Source organism: Aotus nancymaae, unplaced genomic scaffold (assembly GCF_030222135.1).
Source record: "Aotus nancymaae isolate 86718 unplaced genomic scaffold, 86718_ANA_hifiasm-v0.15.2.pri h1tg000027l, whole genome shotgun sequence".
Lineage (NCBI taxonomy): Eukaryota > Metazoa > Chordata > Mammalia > Primates > Aotidae > Aotus > Aotus nancymaae.
Window position 1 is genome coordinate 2,516,951 of NW_026988440.1, and position 18,720 is coordinate 2,535,670.

At 44.1% G+C, this 18,720-nt stretch overlaps 1 protein-coding gene across 1 annotated transcript; it reads right to left on the reverse strand.

Annotated features, from left to right (window-relative positions):
- Positions 1-2,115: 2,115 nt before the first annotated feature.
- Positions 2,116-2,271, reverse strand: LOC135276597 (large ribosomal subunit protein eL39-like). Its single transcript, XM_064380562.1, has one exon. The coding sequence runs from the start codon at positions 2,269-2,271 to the stop codon at positions 2,116-2,118; it is 156 nt and encodes a 51-aa protein (XP_064236632.1).
- Positions 2,272-18,720: the final 16,449 nt, after the last annotated feature.

The following is an 18,720-nucleotide window of genomic DNA, read 5'->3' on the forward strand; positions in this document are numbered from 1 at the left end:
TCCCCTTAAAGACCCTCAAGTAGGCATCCACATGCACCACTGTCTTCACAGACTCTGCCCATAGCAAGAAGTCTATGCGTACCTCTCTCCTCCACCTCCCAATTTTCCAACTTAATTTTCCCCCAGTTCTTGACTGGCCAGCTACATCATGAGCCACTGCCCATGATTCATTCATTCATTCAGCACTACTGGGGGATCGTTTCTCACCCCCCAACTCCCATGTGCCTGTTTGGGTTTTAATTCCTAGTTCCTGGCTAGACAGCCATTTCCAAAGTTGTTCTGGTGTCAGCTCCCAAGCCTACAGCTCTTATTGTAGATTCTTCTCTTTATGTCTGAGTCATGGCCATTTATTTCCTGGAATTTCTTAAAGTTGGAGTAATTTTTTCAATGCAGCATTTCTAAGGACTTGCAGTAGGAGGTGTTCTGTGTTAGCTTAGAGATAATTACTTCAGGACACCAGAAGTGTATTCTTTTTTTTTTTTCTGTTTTTTCTCTCTCTAAGAAGTGTATTCTTAAATGAAGGACAGTATGCATGGAGAAAGGTGGATAAACAATAAATGGGCTGTGGATTTTCACAAAGTGAACACTCAGACAAACAACACCCGCACCAAGGAACAGCATTTCCAGCCTCCAGGAAACACCCTTGGGTCCTACCCAGTAATAAACCACCCTTCCCTACCCTAGAGTAGCCACCCTTGATTCCTAACACAGATTAGTTCTGCCAGTTCTAGGTGAATGGCACTAGACAGTCACCATCATGCCCCTGGGTCTCATCATCTCTCTGTGTGTGGCTGTAGCCTGTTCACTGCCATGGCTGTTCAATGCTCCACTTTATAAATAGCTCACACTTCTTGTCCCTTCACTGTTGATAGACAATTGTGTTGTATTCAGATTTTACAAATCGTGCTGCTATGAATATTTTCACATATTTTGGCACACACATGCATGCAATTTCTATTGGTTGATAACTAAGAGTGCAATTTCTGCATCAAAGGGGAGTGGATGCTTAGCTTAGTCTCTCAAAAAAAGTTTCTAGTAGTAAGCAAATGGGAGAATAGGGTAAGTCTCTTGCTTTAGAAATTATTCAGGTAATAAATGAGGAAGAAATGGGAGATTGAGACTATAACTCTTTTGCAACCCATCATGAATTAACAGATTTAGCCATTGAACAGCAATGACAATTAACACAATAAAAAACTAATATTAAGTTCTTCCTCTTGATGGAAGAACACGAACCAGTACCATCAAACAAGTACAAGTGAAAAAAAAATCAAGCCTGAATATACGCTAACCTTCATAGCCAAGTACCAGTTTAGAGGCAATTCCATAGAAATACATATTAAACTACACTTTGGGGAGCAATAAGCAAAATGCAAACTAGGGAAAGCTCTGCCAGACAATATAAATTTTTTTTTTTTTTTTTTTTTTTTTTTTTTTTTTTTTTTTTTTGAGACGGAGTTTCACTCTTGTTACCCAGGCTGGAGTGCAATGGCGCGATCTCGGCTCACCGCAACCTCTGCCTCCTGGGTTCAGGCAATTCTCCTGCCTCAACCTCCTGAGTAGCTGGGATTACAGACGTGCGCCACCATGCCCAGCTAATGTTTTGTATTTTTAGTAGAGACAGGGTTTCACCATGTTGACCAGGATGGTCTCGATCTCTTGACCTCGTGATCCACCCGCCTCGGCCTCCCAAAGTGCTGGGATTACAGGCGTGAGCCACCGCGCCCGGCAAGACAATATAAATTTCAAGGAAGACTCTATAGAATAAAAGAGAACAAAAGCATATTTCTAAAGGTAAAACTAAATTACACTTTTGGATTATGAAAATATAAAATAGAACAAAGAAGTGATGATCGTAAAAGGATGTGTTTTTTTTTTTTTTGAAAGGTCTCACATATTTATTACTGAACCCAGGCAACAAAAACCTTTTTTTTTTTTTTTTTTAACATGAATAATGGAAGCACTGTGGGTTGTACTAACTAATGCCTTCATAACAGATACAGAAAGGAAACTTCAAACTTCTCCAGATAGCGGTGACATTTTTCAGCTTGATTTGGTAACACGATTGTGACGTTCAGACAGCATAAATATATGTGCCATCGCATGTGTTATTTCTTATAGACCCAGCATGGTTCTTCTCCAATGTCTCCTTTTGGAGTTGTACCTGATTTTATTACCAGTTTTCATCCAAATCCACTGGGGAATGGGACAATTTTGCTTTTGTTTCTTGGCCAGGAGTCGCTTAATCCTGAAAGTCTTGTGAGAAGACATGGCGAGAAACGGAGTAAAGCACACACCAGGATGGCGGAGAAAGGAAGAGAGGAGGAAGGCAGCCCAAGGATGTGTTTTTATTCAGGGGAGGGAAGAGTTTATTGCTGAGCTGGGGCAAATGATGGGCTTCTGAGTTAGCTGACAAACTTCTATCCCTGGTGGTTAATAGGTGTTACTTTTTATTAAAGGGCACATTTTTTAGACAGTTTTTTTTTTTTTTTGAGGGTCCTATATTTTATTTCATGACAAAAAAGGCTAATGAGAAAATAATTTATAGGGCATGGTTCCTATTTTGCATAAAGCCTCCTTCCCATCCTCCTCTCTGGACACTGAGCTCCCAGAACAACCGGCAGCCCCAGGTCCCCTGGCAGGGCTTCCTCACTTCTGGGTGTGTGTCCAGCTCACATCGCTGGAGGCAATGTCCAGGGTCTATTCCTTGATGCCTGGAAGAACCTGATAGGACACAGCAGAGGAGAAGCCCTCGCCCAGTCTGCACGCTCTTGCTATCCGTGTAGAGAGAGCGGGTCCTCACGTCTCCACAGGTACCTTCACAACCAGAGCCTCCTCTCTGTATGGGGAGTTAATGCTTGCCCTTCTCCTGAATAAGGTGATAAGGATCTCGCCAGAGGTGGTGACACCATTTCTCCCCCAGCACAGTCCAACCTCATGCTTTTTTTGCATTACAGAACTGGACTCAGGCTGGTGTCCAGTAAAGAAATCCCAGGTGCCTAGGAGAAGCAGGGTGGATCTTAGGATCCGTGACCAGGAAAAGGAAGTGCAGGGACCACCAGGCGGCGCTGCTGCGCTGCTCCTGCTCCCAGGAGGTGGATGCCATGGACGGTGGAGAGCGGGATGTCATTGCTCATCCTCCAGGTTCAAAGTAAAAACCCTCCTGCCCAGCCCATCCAGTTCTCCCTAGATCCTCAACTCTAACGAGGACTGTCTCTTCACCTCCCTAGGCAGGGTCTTTTAACACAGGAAAGTGGATGTGATTTCGTTTCAGCATGTCCTGGTTTATTGTGCTGCCAGTAAAATGAAATCAAAATACACATTGAATAAATAATAAATTAAATAATCCATAGTGAGTAAATATTTACAATGTATTTTTTTTTCTTTTTGAGTCAGAGTCTCACTCTGTCGCCTGGGCTGGTGTCCAGTGGCGCGATCATAGCTCACTGCATCCTTGAACTCATAAGCTCAAAGGATCCTCCCACCTCAGTCTCCCCAGTACCTGGGACTACAAGCACCCACCACAACACCCAACTAAGTTTACTTATTTTTATTTTTAGAGACGAGGGTATCAGTATGTTTTCCAAACTGGCTTCCAGCTCCTGCTCTCAAGTAATCCTCCTGCCTTAGCGTCCTGAGTTGCTGGGATTACAGGCATGAGCTGTCATGCTTGTAATGTATCGATACCATCAAGGTTTCCTTTTCCAAGTGTGGTCACAGCTGCAGACACCCCTTGTCTCTTGGGTCAAGACACTGGGTAGAGTGGAATAGCAAGGCAACAGAGTCACTGCAGAAAGCGCTCACGTGGAAGAGGTCCAGCAGGGAGGGCCAGCTGTCCCAGGGCCACCATATTTAGGGATAACTTCTCTTTCTGGGTAGGACTGTTCTTTGATTATTTTTGTATTTGCAATCGTTTTGAAATTATAGGATGCTGAGACCCAAGACTGGCCAGTTAGACTGTCTCTTTTTCATCATTAAATATCATTAAATGCTGTGCCAAATAGTCCCTTAATACACTTATCTCCTTTTTCTGGAGAGAAGAAGAAGAAGAAAAAAAGACTGCATACCCATACCTATAGCAGCATTATTCACAATAGCCAAAATATGGAGACAACATAAATGTCCACCAACAGATGAGCAGATCAAGAAAATGTAGCATATACAGACAAGAGAATATTATTCAACCTTAAAAAGAGGGAAATCTTGTTATGTGCTACATCATGGATGAACCTGGAAAACACTGCTAAATAAAATAAGTCAATTTTAAAACCCTCCAAATACTACATAACTTCATTTATATGAGGTCTCTAAAGCAGTTAAACTCTTAGAACCAGAAAGTAGAATGGTGATTGCCTAGGGTTGGTGGTGCTGTGGGCTGGAGGACGGAGTGTTAATGATGACTTTTTTTTCAATGGGCATATAGTTTCAGTTTTGGAAGATAAAAGTTCTAGAGATCTGTTGCAAGACAATGCACCTACAGTACTGTATACCTAAAAATGGGTAAGGTACTAAATTTTATGTAAATTTTTTTTTTTTTGGCACAAAGAAAAAGCAATTGGCCCTGTTACTAATTTAGGAAGGAAGCACATCAATTAATTGAGAATATATTAGCATATGCTCACCAAGGAAAAAGAGATACAGAAAACTGTGATACTAAGAGAGATCCTTGCTACCCCAGCTATCATCCATGAACCAGCAGAATCATCTCATGAAACTAGACAGAAAGGCTCATAGGCCCAGCCTTGACATTGTGAATCAGTCTGCATTTGGCAGGACCCCAGGTGGCTCCACTGCCTGGAAAGCACTGCCCCAGATGGTGGTGGAGGGATGTCCTAGGATGGTGACTTTGCTCCACCGGGAGAAGCCTCCAGTCCAGATGGGAGCTGCCAGAAGGGTCCAGGAGGGACGTTTCCAAGAAGATAAAATTAATACAATGCCAAAAGTCACTAACTTCTGAAAGCAGTCATACAAATAAAAGAGATATCTAAGTTAAACTAATGAGAGCTATCTAGACAATGGTCAAATGAAAATAAAGGCAAATATTAACTCCAGGAAAAACAAATGTTGTGCAGAAAGTGAAAAGAAGTAAAATTGACATCTGAGAGGACTACTCACAGAAAAAGAAACAGAGAATGATGGAACTAAACACAATTACTATATAAACATATTAGCATCCCAAATACTGAAAATCAAGAAAGATTTTCTTTTGCCAATATTCTTTTGCTTCTCTCCAGAAAGAGGAGAGAAAGGTATTAAGGCACTATTTGGCATATCATGCAATGGTGAAGAAAGACACAGTATAACAGAGCAGTCCTGGCCCTCAGTCCTGTGGGTGTGTGTATATATGTATGTGTGTGGGTATATATATAAATAATACACACACACACACACACACATGTATGGAAGACAAAGAAATGCGAAGAGTGAGAGAGGACAATTATTACTAACTATTGCTTCAGCCATCATGCAATGAAACAGACAATGGCTGCAACTGAAAAATCAAGCAGTATTAATAAAGAAATGGTATTTAGAGACAGGTAAGTAGAAGTCAGAAGAATCAGCTAAAAAGTTTGAAACTGGCTCCCTCTAGGAAGTCAGAAATTGAGAAGAGGCAGCGAGAACTCCTATTTTTCTTGAGAAATCCTAGGCAAATATTCGTTATTGAAATTTTTATTTGAATCAAACCTACAATTGCCTTCAATTGTGGGCAATTGTTAAGTTTGATTCAAATAAAAACTTTAATGACGATGAAAGTTGATGCCTAATGACAAATGAATTCAACAAATGACATTTAAGGGTGAAGTAAAAAAATACTTAAACACAAAACACGTATGCTTAAATGTGTGAAAGACATCAACCCTGAATAAAAACACAAAACAGGCTTGGCACGGTGACTCACGCCTATAATCCCAGCACTTTGGGAGGCCGAGGCTGGCAGATCATGAGGTCAGGAGACTGAGACCATCCTGGCTAACACGGTAAAACTTCGTCTCTATTAAAAACACAAAAAATTAGCCAGGCGTGGTGGCACACACCTGTATTCCCAGCTACTTGGGAGGCTGAGGCAGAAGAATCGCTTGAACCCAGGAGGCGGAGGTTGCAGTGAGCCAAGATCGTGCCACTGCACTCCAGCCTGGGCGACAGATCAAGCCTCTGTCTCAAAACAAACAAACAATTGTGTCAATAAACACATCTCTGCATAAATAGTTCATGAATTAATTTCCTATCTCTGCTCCCTTACCAGTTGCCCTGTGAACACAGGCAGGGAGGGAACAGGACCCGACTAGGGTCCCTCATCCATCTCTTAATTCTAGGCAGGTCCTGTTGCAGAGAGGGCTCCTATCCTTGCCTTGAGTCTGTTTGACAGGTGCTCCCCTAATATTCTCAGCCACCAATGCCTTACCTGGGTGGGGCTGAGGTTGCCCTGACAAAGAATGGCACCACCAGTCTGTGTGCCCAAGACCAGCAGTCAGGAAGGATTGAGCAACAGAGTAGGGAGTATCCATCTCCCCACCTCCCTGTCCCAATCAGTCTGAACTGATGGCAGAAACCGCTGATGCTTGCTTTACTCATCCACATTCCCTGCTCATTTATTCTTCATCAGTTTAGTTCAGCAGTCACTTCACCCCAGAAGCAGGCTGACCTCTATTCTTCAATACCAGGGAACCTTGAAGCCCTCCCTGCCCCTTCTCTGATATTACACTTCAGCTCAGCATCATCACATGAAGCCTCCAACTTTTCAGGGCAGATGTTCCCCCAGAGTCAGCCCCTGAATGCTGGCCCCAGAGGTGCACCCACACCCAACTCTTTTCTTTCTGTTTTGCTGTGAATGTGTCAATCACTGGGAACTGGCAGGGAGAGAGAGGAAGAGGGAGAGATTTCATGCTGTGTCAAGGCATTGAGACAGACCTCTCCTTTTCCCTTGAACCTCATAGTCTACTCTTCCCAGATGCATGAAATAAAACACAGGCCAGAAATGTCTACTTAAAGAGGAACAATCCATAGTATAAAATTATGCAGACAAAGTAGACGTGGAGTAATTCATAACAGTGTGACAGGGATGAGGGAACCTCAAGGTGCTGAAAAGGCTGGTCCTCAGCTTGCCAGGAGGAGCCATCATAAAGCTTTTATGTACATCACTCATAAAGCTTTTATGTACATACAATGTGTTTAAAGGCACATATGTGCTTTGTGCATATAATTACTGCACATACAATACATTAAAAGATAATAAGATAATTACAGAACAACAAAAATAATAGTACCAACTAATAGGGCACAGCTGCAAACATTTCATAGCAACTAACACTTTTCATCCCCCAACGACAAGAAATAATTGATCTTAGTTTCCCCCATTTAATAGATGAGGAAACTGAGGCACCAAGAGGGAACGTGCTGGTGAGACCTAGGTAGGGATTGAATCCCGGCCACCTGGCTGCAGAGTGTGGGCGCCCTCAGTGGAGCCAGCGGAACCAGAAGCTGACAGCAGAGACTGAAACCCCAGCTGTGCCATGCTCTGGTGCTCTCCTGTCCCACCAAGTGCTGACCTGGGCTTTGTAGGCTCATGTGCTCTGGAGAAAAGAGAACCAGTAAATGTTCCACTGGGTGCAGAGTGCTGCTTTTTATTCCCTGAGGTCTTCTCCCTCTTCAGCCACTCCAAAATCAGATTCACCCTTTCTCTGAGGGAAGATGATGCCCCCACTTTTTCCTCTCTCATCCTACTTTCTGCAGCCCCCACCAGTCTCCTCCTGTGATTCCCTCAATGTTGGTACCTGCCCTGTGTCCACTACCCACCATGTGGGGATAAAAGGGACTCATGACTCAAGGATAAGACCCAAATCTGGGAGGGAACCCACGGTCTTCCCCTCCTCTTAAGCCCCATCACCTCGACACAGTGGGAGACCTTCCCAAAGAGAGGACTGGCCCTAAGAGGACTGGCCCTAGCTCCATGTCCTACCAGGCCTGGGGAGGGTCACACACACGGTCCATCTCTCCCTCAGTCCCCAGGCCCTCCTCACCTACAGTGGCATCTGTACACCGGATGGACCCTGCACACAGCAGGCTCCCCGCTTCACCTGCAGCTCAGTGTTCCACCCTCTCAGCCCTGAGGAGGCAGCTCCTACCTGCAGAGCCCATCAGGAAGCCTGGGGGCTAAGCACAAAAACATGTGGCTGCCACCAGGACTGCACCTGACTGGACCCTGGGACCCTCCATGCTTGGTGACACCCAGCCTCTCCAGACCCTCAGCACCCACCCAGGCTCATAGCCTGCACTTGGGCCACCCTTGCTCCTGCCTGGTCCACTCAGCCCTGGAAACACAGCTCCTCCCCAGGGCTGCTGCTTGGTGAGGCTGCAAGGCCTTCCTGCCCTGTTCCTACCAGGGCTTCCACTCACATCACTGCCCTCGCAGCCCACAGGGAATCTTCTTCTCACTTTGGAGCAGGGGGTTTCTGGAGACCCCTCAGCCTGAGGCTGCCTCCACCCACCCTCTGCACTCCGGGATTGCCACTGCCACAGCCACCATCTCCAAAATGGACCCTCCTGGAGTTTGACTTCCAAGTTTGATTTCCCATTTCATTTAATAGGCTTTATAACATCAGTATTAGAGGAACTCCTATTAAGATTATCCAGCAGAGCTGGGCGCGGTGGCTCAAGCCTGTAATCCCAGCACTTTGGGAGACCGAGGCGGGTGGATCACGAGGTCAGGAGATCGAGACGATCTTGGTCAACATGGTGAAACCCCATCTCTACTAAAAATACAAAAAAAATTAGCTGGGCATAGTGGTGCGTGCCTGTAATCCCAGCTATTCAGGAGGCTGAGGCAGGAGAATTGCCTGAACCCAGGAGGCGGAGGTTGCGGTGAGCCGAGATCGCGCCATTGCACTCCAGCCTGGGTAACAAGAGCGAAACTCCATCGCAAAAAAAAAAAGATCATCCAGCAGAAATTGTGAACATCTTCACTGGACATCAACATTTAAAACAGAATTTTAAAGAAATTAGTACATGATTTTTACACCCTTTTCCTGGCCAATGTCCCAGTGACCTACAAGGCAAATTTTCCTGTCCACAGGGAACTAGAACTGACAATTTCTCTATAGGAGACACCGCAGGTGAGAGCAGGAGCGACCACAGACCTGCACTGGCCCTGCTGTCTGCGGGGCTGACTGACAGTGCAATTTGGTTCAAAGATGAGAAACCACCACCCCCTGCCAGGCACAGAGAAGTGGGGAAATGACAGAAAGACTCAGTCTCCTGGGTCTTTCACTGTCCCCTGCACTGCCTCTGTTTTTGCAGAAACACAAAACTTCCTGTTTTCTCTTTCACTTTCCCCTCACTGTGGGGAAATCATCCTGACCATCCCCTCCTCCAAGTTTCCAAGGAAGTGGCCACCTTGAGAAAGGGGAATTGGCTCCGGGAGGGCAAGGTGAGGACACAGAGCACTGAACAAAGCCCAAAACATGGGCCCTGAGCACGGTGTCCCTGAGGGACTGCGTCCTTCAGGGCCTGGACAAGGAAACACCTAGAGGTAGGATGAAACAGAGACCACACCTGCCCTGACAAGGGGCTGGGCCCCGCTCCCCAAATGGCCCAGAGACATCTGCTTATCTACTCATCCATTTTATGTGCAAAGGAACTCGGGGAGGCAAGGCCATGTGGTGGGAACTCAGAAAAAACATGGCCTCAAGTGACCCAGAGGACACAACACCCCGGAGACAGCTCCCAGAGGAGGCACATGGGGAGCTGCAAAGTGGACAGAGACAGCCGTGTGCACTCAGGATCCTCCCTGTTACAAGGGAGTCTCCAAGGTGCTGCACAGGCAGGGCCCTCATTCTGGGCCTTGTGGGTCTTTTTCTTGGTGTCCTCATCATGGCTGGAGAAACAGGGGAGATGGATGCAGAGAGGAAGGGACTAGGGGCACCGCCTCCCCTCAGATTCCTCTCCAGTTTCTAGCCCTCCCCAGATCACAGCTACTTTTACTATTTGCTCCCTCTGGGGCTGTGATCATCTAGGCCCTCATCACTCCACATGTGATTCCTAACTCACCTGACCTGGATGCGCCCTAGTGAGCCTGAGACACAGAGAGACGGGGATGAGAACAGAGCAGGTGCCACTGCCCTCTGCTGGCCACTCCTCACCTGCAGCAGGAGGAGGCTGCAGCTGGATGTTTGAGGGCCTCGGCTTGGCACTGGCTTGGGCAGGACTTAGGGGTGTAGACGGAGATGTGGCTCCTGTTCCCCTCCCAAATACGGCAGCTTCCAACCTCTGTTCCAGAAGCCTTGTCACCTACATGTCTTTCTGTGCAGGAGCAATGAGGGGACCCTACTGCCCAGACAGGCTCCTTCCCATCTCTAGCCATTGCCCCCATTTTTCACCTGGGTCCTCTGTAGCTGATAGTTTTTTCTTGCACCAAAGGACACAGAGAATAATAATAATGACAGCCAAAGCTGCAGTGGCAGCAGCAACAGCAACATACAGAATGGCTGCTAGAGACTCTGAAGCACCAGGGCTTTCCCTGGAAAAAAAAAAAAAAAAAAAAAGAGGCCCTGTTGCACACGGGGCACCCAGAGCTCCAGTTATCTCTGCTGTGCCCACCCTGGTCTGACCCTTTTTAGATCAGAACACTTGAGGGTGGCCCCAGGCTCATCAGAGGGCACAGGGTGAGTGTTGTGATGCCTGCTGTGTCCCACATAGCAGATGACCCTCTGCTCCTCTCCTCAGGGAATCTTGGTGGCTGTCCAGATCTGGTAGGTCCCATTCCCATTGGGAATAACTCTACATCAATGTCTAACACACAGGTCTGCTGTCCTGACCTTCCTGAGGAGGCAGAGTGGCTAAGTGTTGAAAGTTCTGTAGTAATTTACAAGTTGATATGGTGTGGCTGTGTCCCCACTCAAATCTCATCTTCAATTGTAACTCCCACAATTCCCACCTGTCATGGGAGGAACCTGGTGGGAGGTGATTGAATTATTGGGTGGGTCTTTCCTGCGCTGTTCTCGTGATAGTGAATGAGTCTTATGGGATCTGATGGTTTTATAGAAATGGGAATTTTACTGCATGAGCTCTCTCCTTGCCTGCTGCCATCCACGTGAGATGAGACTGGCTCCTCCTTGCCTCCCACCATGATTGTGAGGCCTCCCCAGCCATGTGGAACTGTTAAGTCCATTAAACCTCTTTCTTTCTTTCTTTTTTAAGACGGGGTTTCACCATGTTGGTCAGGCTGGTCTTGAACTCCCGACCTCAGGTGACCTGCCAGCCTTGGCCTCCAAAGTGCTTGGATTACAGGCGTGAGCCACCATGCCCGGCCAACCTCTTTCTTTTGTAAATTGCACAGTCTCGGGTATATCTTTACCAGCAGTGTGAAAACAGACTAATACACAAGTGAAACATACTACACATTTTAATCCATTAAAGACTAGTAGGCAGCATTCACCATGAGCTCATATAAGAGCCCGTGGGCCTTAAGGGAACATTTGCTGGTAGACATCTACAAACAGGGGTTAGCTTGACTTCCCCTCTTTGTATTTAAATGTGCTTTATTTCTTTCTCTTTTATTGCTCTGGCCAGGACTTCCAATATTCTGTTGAATAGGAGTGGTGAGAAAAGGCATCCCCGTCTTGTGCTAGCTTTCAGGGGGAATGCTTCCCCCATTTGGTGTGATGTTGGCTGTCAGTTTGTCATAGATGGCTCTTATTATTTTGAGGTATGTTCCTTCAATACCTAGTTTAGTGAGAGTTTTTAACATAAAGGAATGATGAATTTTATCAAAAGGCTTTTCTGGATCTATTAAGATAATCATGTGGTTTTTGTCTTTAATTCTATATATGTGATGAATCACATTTATTGATTTGCATATGTTGAACCAATCAGGCATCTCGGATATGAAGCCTACTTGATCATGGTGGATTAGCTTTTTGATGGGTTGCTGGATTTGGTTTGCAAGTACTTTGTTCAGGTTTATTGCATCAATGTTCATCAAACATACTGACCTGAAGTTATCATTTTTTGTTTTCTCTCTGCCAGGTTTTGGTATCAGGATGATGCTGGCCTCATAGAATGAGTTGGGGAGGAGTTCCTTCTTTTCAACTTTTTGGAATTGTTTCGGTAGGAATGGTACCAGCTCTTCTTCATTTATCTGGTAGAATTCAGCTGTGAATCCATCAAGTTCAGGGCTTTTTGGTTAGGCTATTTATTACAGATTCAATTTTGGAGTTCACTATTGGCCCTTTCCAGGAATCAATTTCTTCCTGGTTCAGTCTTGGGAGGGTGTATGTTTCCAGGAATTCTATCTCTTCTAGGTTTTCCAGTTTGTGTGCATACAGGTGTTGATAGTAGCTTCTGATGGTTATTTTTATTTCCGCAAAGTCAGTGGTAACATCTCTTTGTCATTTCTAATTGTGCTTATTGGGATCGCCTCTCTTTTCTTCCTTATTAGTCTAGCTATTAGCCTATCTATACTATTATTTGTTTTCAAAAACCCATCTCCTGAATTTGTTGATCTTTTGAATTTTTTTGTCTTGATTTCCTTCAGAACTTAACTCATTCTTAAAATTTTACAGCCCACTTTCAGTTAATAATGTACTAGTTCCCATATAAATGTGTATATATATATATGTGTATATATATATGTGTATATACATATATATATATATATAAATCTTGCAACCATTTATTCTCTATGCAATGTCCATCTTTTAGCTATAGATATTATATGTGATGTACTTAAAATTTACCACTTCTGACCATCTTCATCTTTTCTGATAATCTCATTTTCCACCTGGTATCATTTGCTTTTAGCCTGAAAATTTTTCTTTAGCAATTTTTATTGTACACATCTGCTGGTGACAAATTCTCTTAGTTTTCTTTTACCTGAAATATCTCCTTATTTTGCCTTTATCTTGAAGGACATCTGTACTCGATATAGAATTCTTAGTTGATGTGTTTTTTTCTTCCAGCACTTTAAGGATATTATTCTACTTTATTTTGTTTCTGTTGTTTCTGATGAGAAATCATTGGTCAGGACAAGAGGAATACAGAAACAAAAGCTGAGACAATAACATTGTAGACCTAAAACCTATCATATTAATAATGACAAAAACCTGTATAAATCAACACTCCAATTGAGGGCAGAGATTCTGTGAGTGGATTAAAAAAAATAACCCAACCACATGCTCTTTTCAAGACATGAACTTTTTTTTTTTAATTTAACGTTTATTTTTAGTTCAGGTTATAGGTAAATTTGTATTATGGGAGTTTGTCATATAATTTCTGTACCCATTAGTACTCACTTATATTAAGCCTAGCACCCATTCATTATTTTTCCTGATCCTCTCCCTCCTCCCACCCTCCACCTTCAAGTAGGCCCCAGAGTGTGTTGTTCCCCTCTATGTGTCCACATGTTCTCATTGATTAGCTCCCACTCATAAGTGAGAACATGTGGTAATTGGTTTTCTGTTCCTGCCTTAGTTAGCAAAGGATAATGTCCTCTAGCTCCATCCATGTTCCTGCAAAGTACATGATCTCATTCTTTTTTATGGCTGCATAGTGTTCCATGGTGCATATGTGACACATTTTCTTTATCCAGTCTACCACTGATGGGCATTTACATTGATTCCATGTCTGCTATTGTGACTAGTGTTGCAGTGAACACACATCTGCATGTAAAGCATGCAATTTCCATATGAAAGAACAGATAAGTAAAAATTAATGGAAAAGGGAATGCCATATAAACAGTAAGCACAAGGGAATTGAAATGGTTATTTTATACCAGTAAAAGATTTTCAAATAATAGATATTACCAGAGAGAAAAAGTGGTGCTTCATAATAACAAAAGGGTAAATTCAACGGAAAGACATGCAACCAAAATGGGTCCAATAGCAAGTCTTCAGAGTTCATGAAGAAAAATTGACAAAATTACAGAGAGAAGTAGAGAATTCTATGAACGTGATTAGACATTTTAAAGCTTTCTTTCAGCTATAAATACAAAAACTAAGAAAAATTTAGCAAAGACATAGAAAATTGAAAAACATTATCAGGCACCCAGACTTAATTTATTTGTATATGTAGGCAGATCAATGAAAAATATATGTTATCTCAAATATGAATGATACATTTACCAGGAGAAACAATATTTCAGGTCATAAGACAAAAAAACATTGAAAACATTGAAATTATACAGAATATATTTTCTGGCCATACTGGAAATACGTTAGAAATCTGTAACAACAAGATAATCCTGTGGGACTGAATTCTTTTGTCACCCTTAAACTTGTAATTGAAATCTAATCTCTACTGTGATGGCGTTTGGAGGTGGAGCCATTAGGAAGTGATCATGCAATGAAGGCAAAATCCTCATTATGAAATGAAATGAATGTCCTTATAAAAGGGACCCCAGAGAGCTCCTTGCCCTTTCCACCATGTGAGGACACCAAGAAAAGGCAACATCCATGAATCAGGAAGCAGCCCTCACCATACACTGACTCTTCCCAGGTCTTCATCTTTGACATCCCAGCCTCCAGAACTGTGAGAAATAGAGTTCTGTTGTTTGCCACATAGACTGTGGTATTCTATAATTACTGCCCAGATTGACTAGGAGAGACAATCATGAAAATACCAAGTAGTGGAAATTAAACATCAAAATTCTAAATGACAATTTATTCAAAGAGAAAATCACAAGAGAAATTAGAAAATCTTCTGTTTTCTGAAGGATGATGAAACACAATATATCAAATGTAGTTGAAGCAGCGCTAGAGAAAAAAAACTGATATCCTTAAATGCCTATATTAAGAAAGAAGGTAGGTCTCAAATTAGTGAATTAGTTTCTGCTGTAAGAAACAAAGAAGAACAAATTAAACCAAAGCATGCAGAAGAAAGGAAATAATAATGAAATAGAAAAAAATGAAGCAGAAAAATAGAGAAAATTAATGAACCCAAATATTGGTTCTATGGCGAAAAAATCAGTATACTTTAAAAATTTCTAGCTAGATTGATCAAGACAAAAAGATACACATTAACAAGATCAGGAATAAAAGATAGAACATCAGTGCACACTCTAGATCTCAAAAAGAAACACTGATAATCTCATGTCAATAAGTTTGACAAACAAATGAAATGAACAATTTCTTTGAGAGAGAAAACTTAGGAAAAACTGACCTAAGAAGAGATAAAAATGTAGCTAGTCATTTATTGATTTTAGAAATTGAATTTGTAGTCAAAATCCTTCTCATCTAGGAAACTCCAGGTCCAGAAGGCTTTACTGATGAATTATATTAAACATATAATTCAGAAATAACATTACATACCATTTAAAGGAGGCAACAATTTTCAATTCAATCTGTGAAACCAGCTGTATTAGTCTGTTTTCATGCTGCTGATGAAGACATACTCAAGTCTGGGAAGAAAAAGAAGTTTAATTGGAATTACAATTCCACATGGCTGGGGAGGCCTCAGAATCATGGCAAGAGGTGAAAGGCACTTTTTACATGGCGGAGGCAAGAGAAAATGAGAAAGATACAAAAGCAGAAACCCCTGATAAAACCATCAGATCTTGTGAGCCTTATTCAATACCATAAGAACGATATGGGGAAACAGCCTCCATGATTCAAGTTATCTCCCATTGGGTCCCTCCCACAACATGTAAAAACTGTGGGAGTACAATTCAAGATGAGATTTGGGTGGGGACACAGAGATGAACCATGTCATTCTGCCCCTGCCCCTCCAAATCTCATGTCCTCACCTTTCAAAACCAACCCTTCCCAACAGTCCTCCAAAGTCTTTCCTCATTTCAGCATTAACCCAAAAGTCCACAGTCCAAAGTCTTATCTGAGACAAGGCAAGACCCTTCCGCCTATGAGCCTGTAAAATCAAAATCAAGCTAGTTACTTACTAGATACAATGGAGGTACAGGTCCTGGGTAAATACAACTATTCTGCCGGGCACGGTGGCTCACGCCTGTAATCCCAGCACTTTGGGAGGCTGAGGTAGGTGGATCACGAGGTCAAGAGATTGAGACCATCCTGGTCAACATGGTGAAACCCCGTCTCTACTAAAAATACAAAAAATTAGCTGGGCATGGTGGCACGTGCCTGCAATCCCAGCTACTCAGGAGGCTGAGGCAGGAGAATTGCCTGAACCCAGGAGGCAGAGGTTGCGGTGAGCCAAGATCGCGCCATTGCACTCCAGCCTGGGTAACAAAAGCGAAACTCTGTCTCAAAAAAAAAAAAAAAAAAAAAAAAAAACCATTCCAAATGGGAGAAATTGGCCAAAACAAAGGAGTTACAGGGCCCAAGCAAGTCCTAAATTCAGTGGGGCAGTACAGCTCTAAAGCTCCAAAATGAACTCCTTTGACTCTATGTCTCACATTCGGGTCATGCTGATGAAGAGGTAGGCCCCCGTATCTTGGGCAGCCTGACCCTGTGGCTTTGCAGGGTATATGCCCCCTCCTGGCTGCTTTCACAGTCTGGTGTTGAGTGTCTGTGGATTTTCCAGGTGCAAAGTGCAAGCTGTTGGTGGATCTACCATTCTGGGATCTGGAGCATGGTGGCCCTCTTCTTACAGCTCCACCAGATGGTGCCCTAGTAGGGACTCTGTCAGGGGGCTCCAGCCCCTCATTTCCCCTCCAGTCTGCCCTAGCAGAGGTTCTCCATGAGAGCCCTGCCCCTGCAGCAAACTTCTGCCTGGGCATCCAAGTGTAGGGTGCCAGCCCCCACACCGCACCCATGGATACCCTGAGTTCGGTAGCGACAAAGGAATGAGAAAAAGACAGATTAAGAATGAAAGTGGGACCAGGGAACTGTCACTTGTAATGGAGGCAGTGAAGGCCATGAGCTTAGGCCACACAGTATTTATTGGTTACAATCACTTTAAGCAGTCAGCAGATGGTGGGGTGAAGGTGAGGTGATAGTGGGGAGGGGGTGGCATGATGGTGGAGCAGTCTTCGGTGAACAGAAACTGGCACATCATTCTAAAGATTGCTAGCCGTGTGGCTTTGTGGGAAACTCTGAAAAGCAGAAGCATGTGGTTACCTGCAGATTGCGTTCTAGGCGCAGCTGGAGGGAGTGAGTCTCACAAGGAGCCTATGAGTCTGGTAACTTTGTAATGTTACAGAAGGGGTCTTAAGTCCTTGAGCATGTTATGTACTGTAACTGTTGTACTGGCCCGAGCATAGAAAGTCAACACCAAGACAAAAGTATGCCGAATTGCAGGGTCTTTACGGTGTCCACGGAGGACTTGCGTCTCTCCAACCTGTGGCCCTGAAAGGAGGGTGTCAAGACCTTTTATACCCATAAAATCACCTCGGGAGTGAGGGTGAGGGGCAGGGGTGGGGGTGAGGGGCTTCAGATGTTCTGAGGGCTAGTGGATTCTGTAAATCACCTCCTGGGTGAAGATGAGGGTGAGGGGCTCTGGACATTCCGAGGGCCAAGGGACTTTTGACATTCTGATTGTTACTTAAGTGGTTCACAAAAGTCAAGATAAGCATTTGTTTACACATTGTCTGGGTAGGGTGGAAATTACAGTCCTTAATTACTTTTTCACATTTGGGTTATAGGGAGCAGTTTCAACAGAAAGCTGTGATATGGTTGAGGTATGCAGTTTTTTTGTTTTTTTTTTTGAGACAGAGTCTCACTCTGTCACCAGGCACCAGGCTGGAGTGCAGTGGCACAATCTCAGCTCACTGCAACCTCCACCTCCCAGGTTCAAGCAATTCTTCTGCCTCAGCCTCCCGAGTAGCTGGGACTACAGGCGCACACTACCACGCCCGGCTAATTTTTGTATTTTCAGTAGAGACTGGGTTTCACCATGTCGGCCAGGATGGTCTCGATCTCTTGACCTCATGATCCGCCCACCTCGGCCTCCCAAAGTGATGGGATTACAGGCTTGAACCACCGTGCCCGGCCAAGGTATGCAGTTTTACAGGGCTTTTACCATGTCACATAACAGAGTAAGGTCACTCTGCACCTGGAACATGAAGGTTTAGGGAAGTTTGCCTCCCCAGAGGCCTGACACAGCCGCAGTTTACTGTTCCAGTACTTGCAACCATTTTATGTAAGCACTCTGTAAGCCCTTCCTCCATTGCTGTTTCCCCCAACATCCAAGCACTTCTACACATCTGAAATCTAGGTGGAGGTTCCCAAACCTCCATTCTTGACTTTTGTGCACCTGCAGTATCAAAACCACATGGAAGCTGCCGAGGTTTAGAGGTTGCACCCTCTGAAGCCATGGGCCAACCTGTACCTTGGCCCCCTTTAGAAACAGTGAGAGGAGCTGGGATGCAGGTCACCAAGTCTGTAGGCTACACACGGCATGAGGACCCTGGGTCCCACCCATGAAACCATTTTTCCCTCCTATGATAGGAGGGGCTGTGATAGGAGGGGGTCTGTGATAGGAGGGGCTGCCCTGAAGACCTCTGTCATGCCCTGGAGACATTTTCCCCATTGTCTTGGGGATTAACGTTTGGCTCCTTGTTACTTATGCAAATTTCTGCAGCCAGCTTGAGTTTCTCCCCCAAAAATGGGTTTTTCTTTTCTATTGCATCGTCAGGATGCGAATTTTCTGAAGTTTTATGCTCTGTTTCCCTTTTAAAATGGAATGCTTTTAACAGCACCCAAGTCAACCTTTGAATGCTTTGCTGCTTAGAAATTTCTTCCACCAGATACCCTAAATAATCTCTCTCAAGTTCAAAGTTCCACTAATCTCTAGAGCAGAGGCAAAATGCCACCAGTC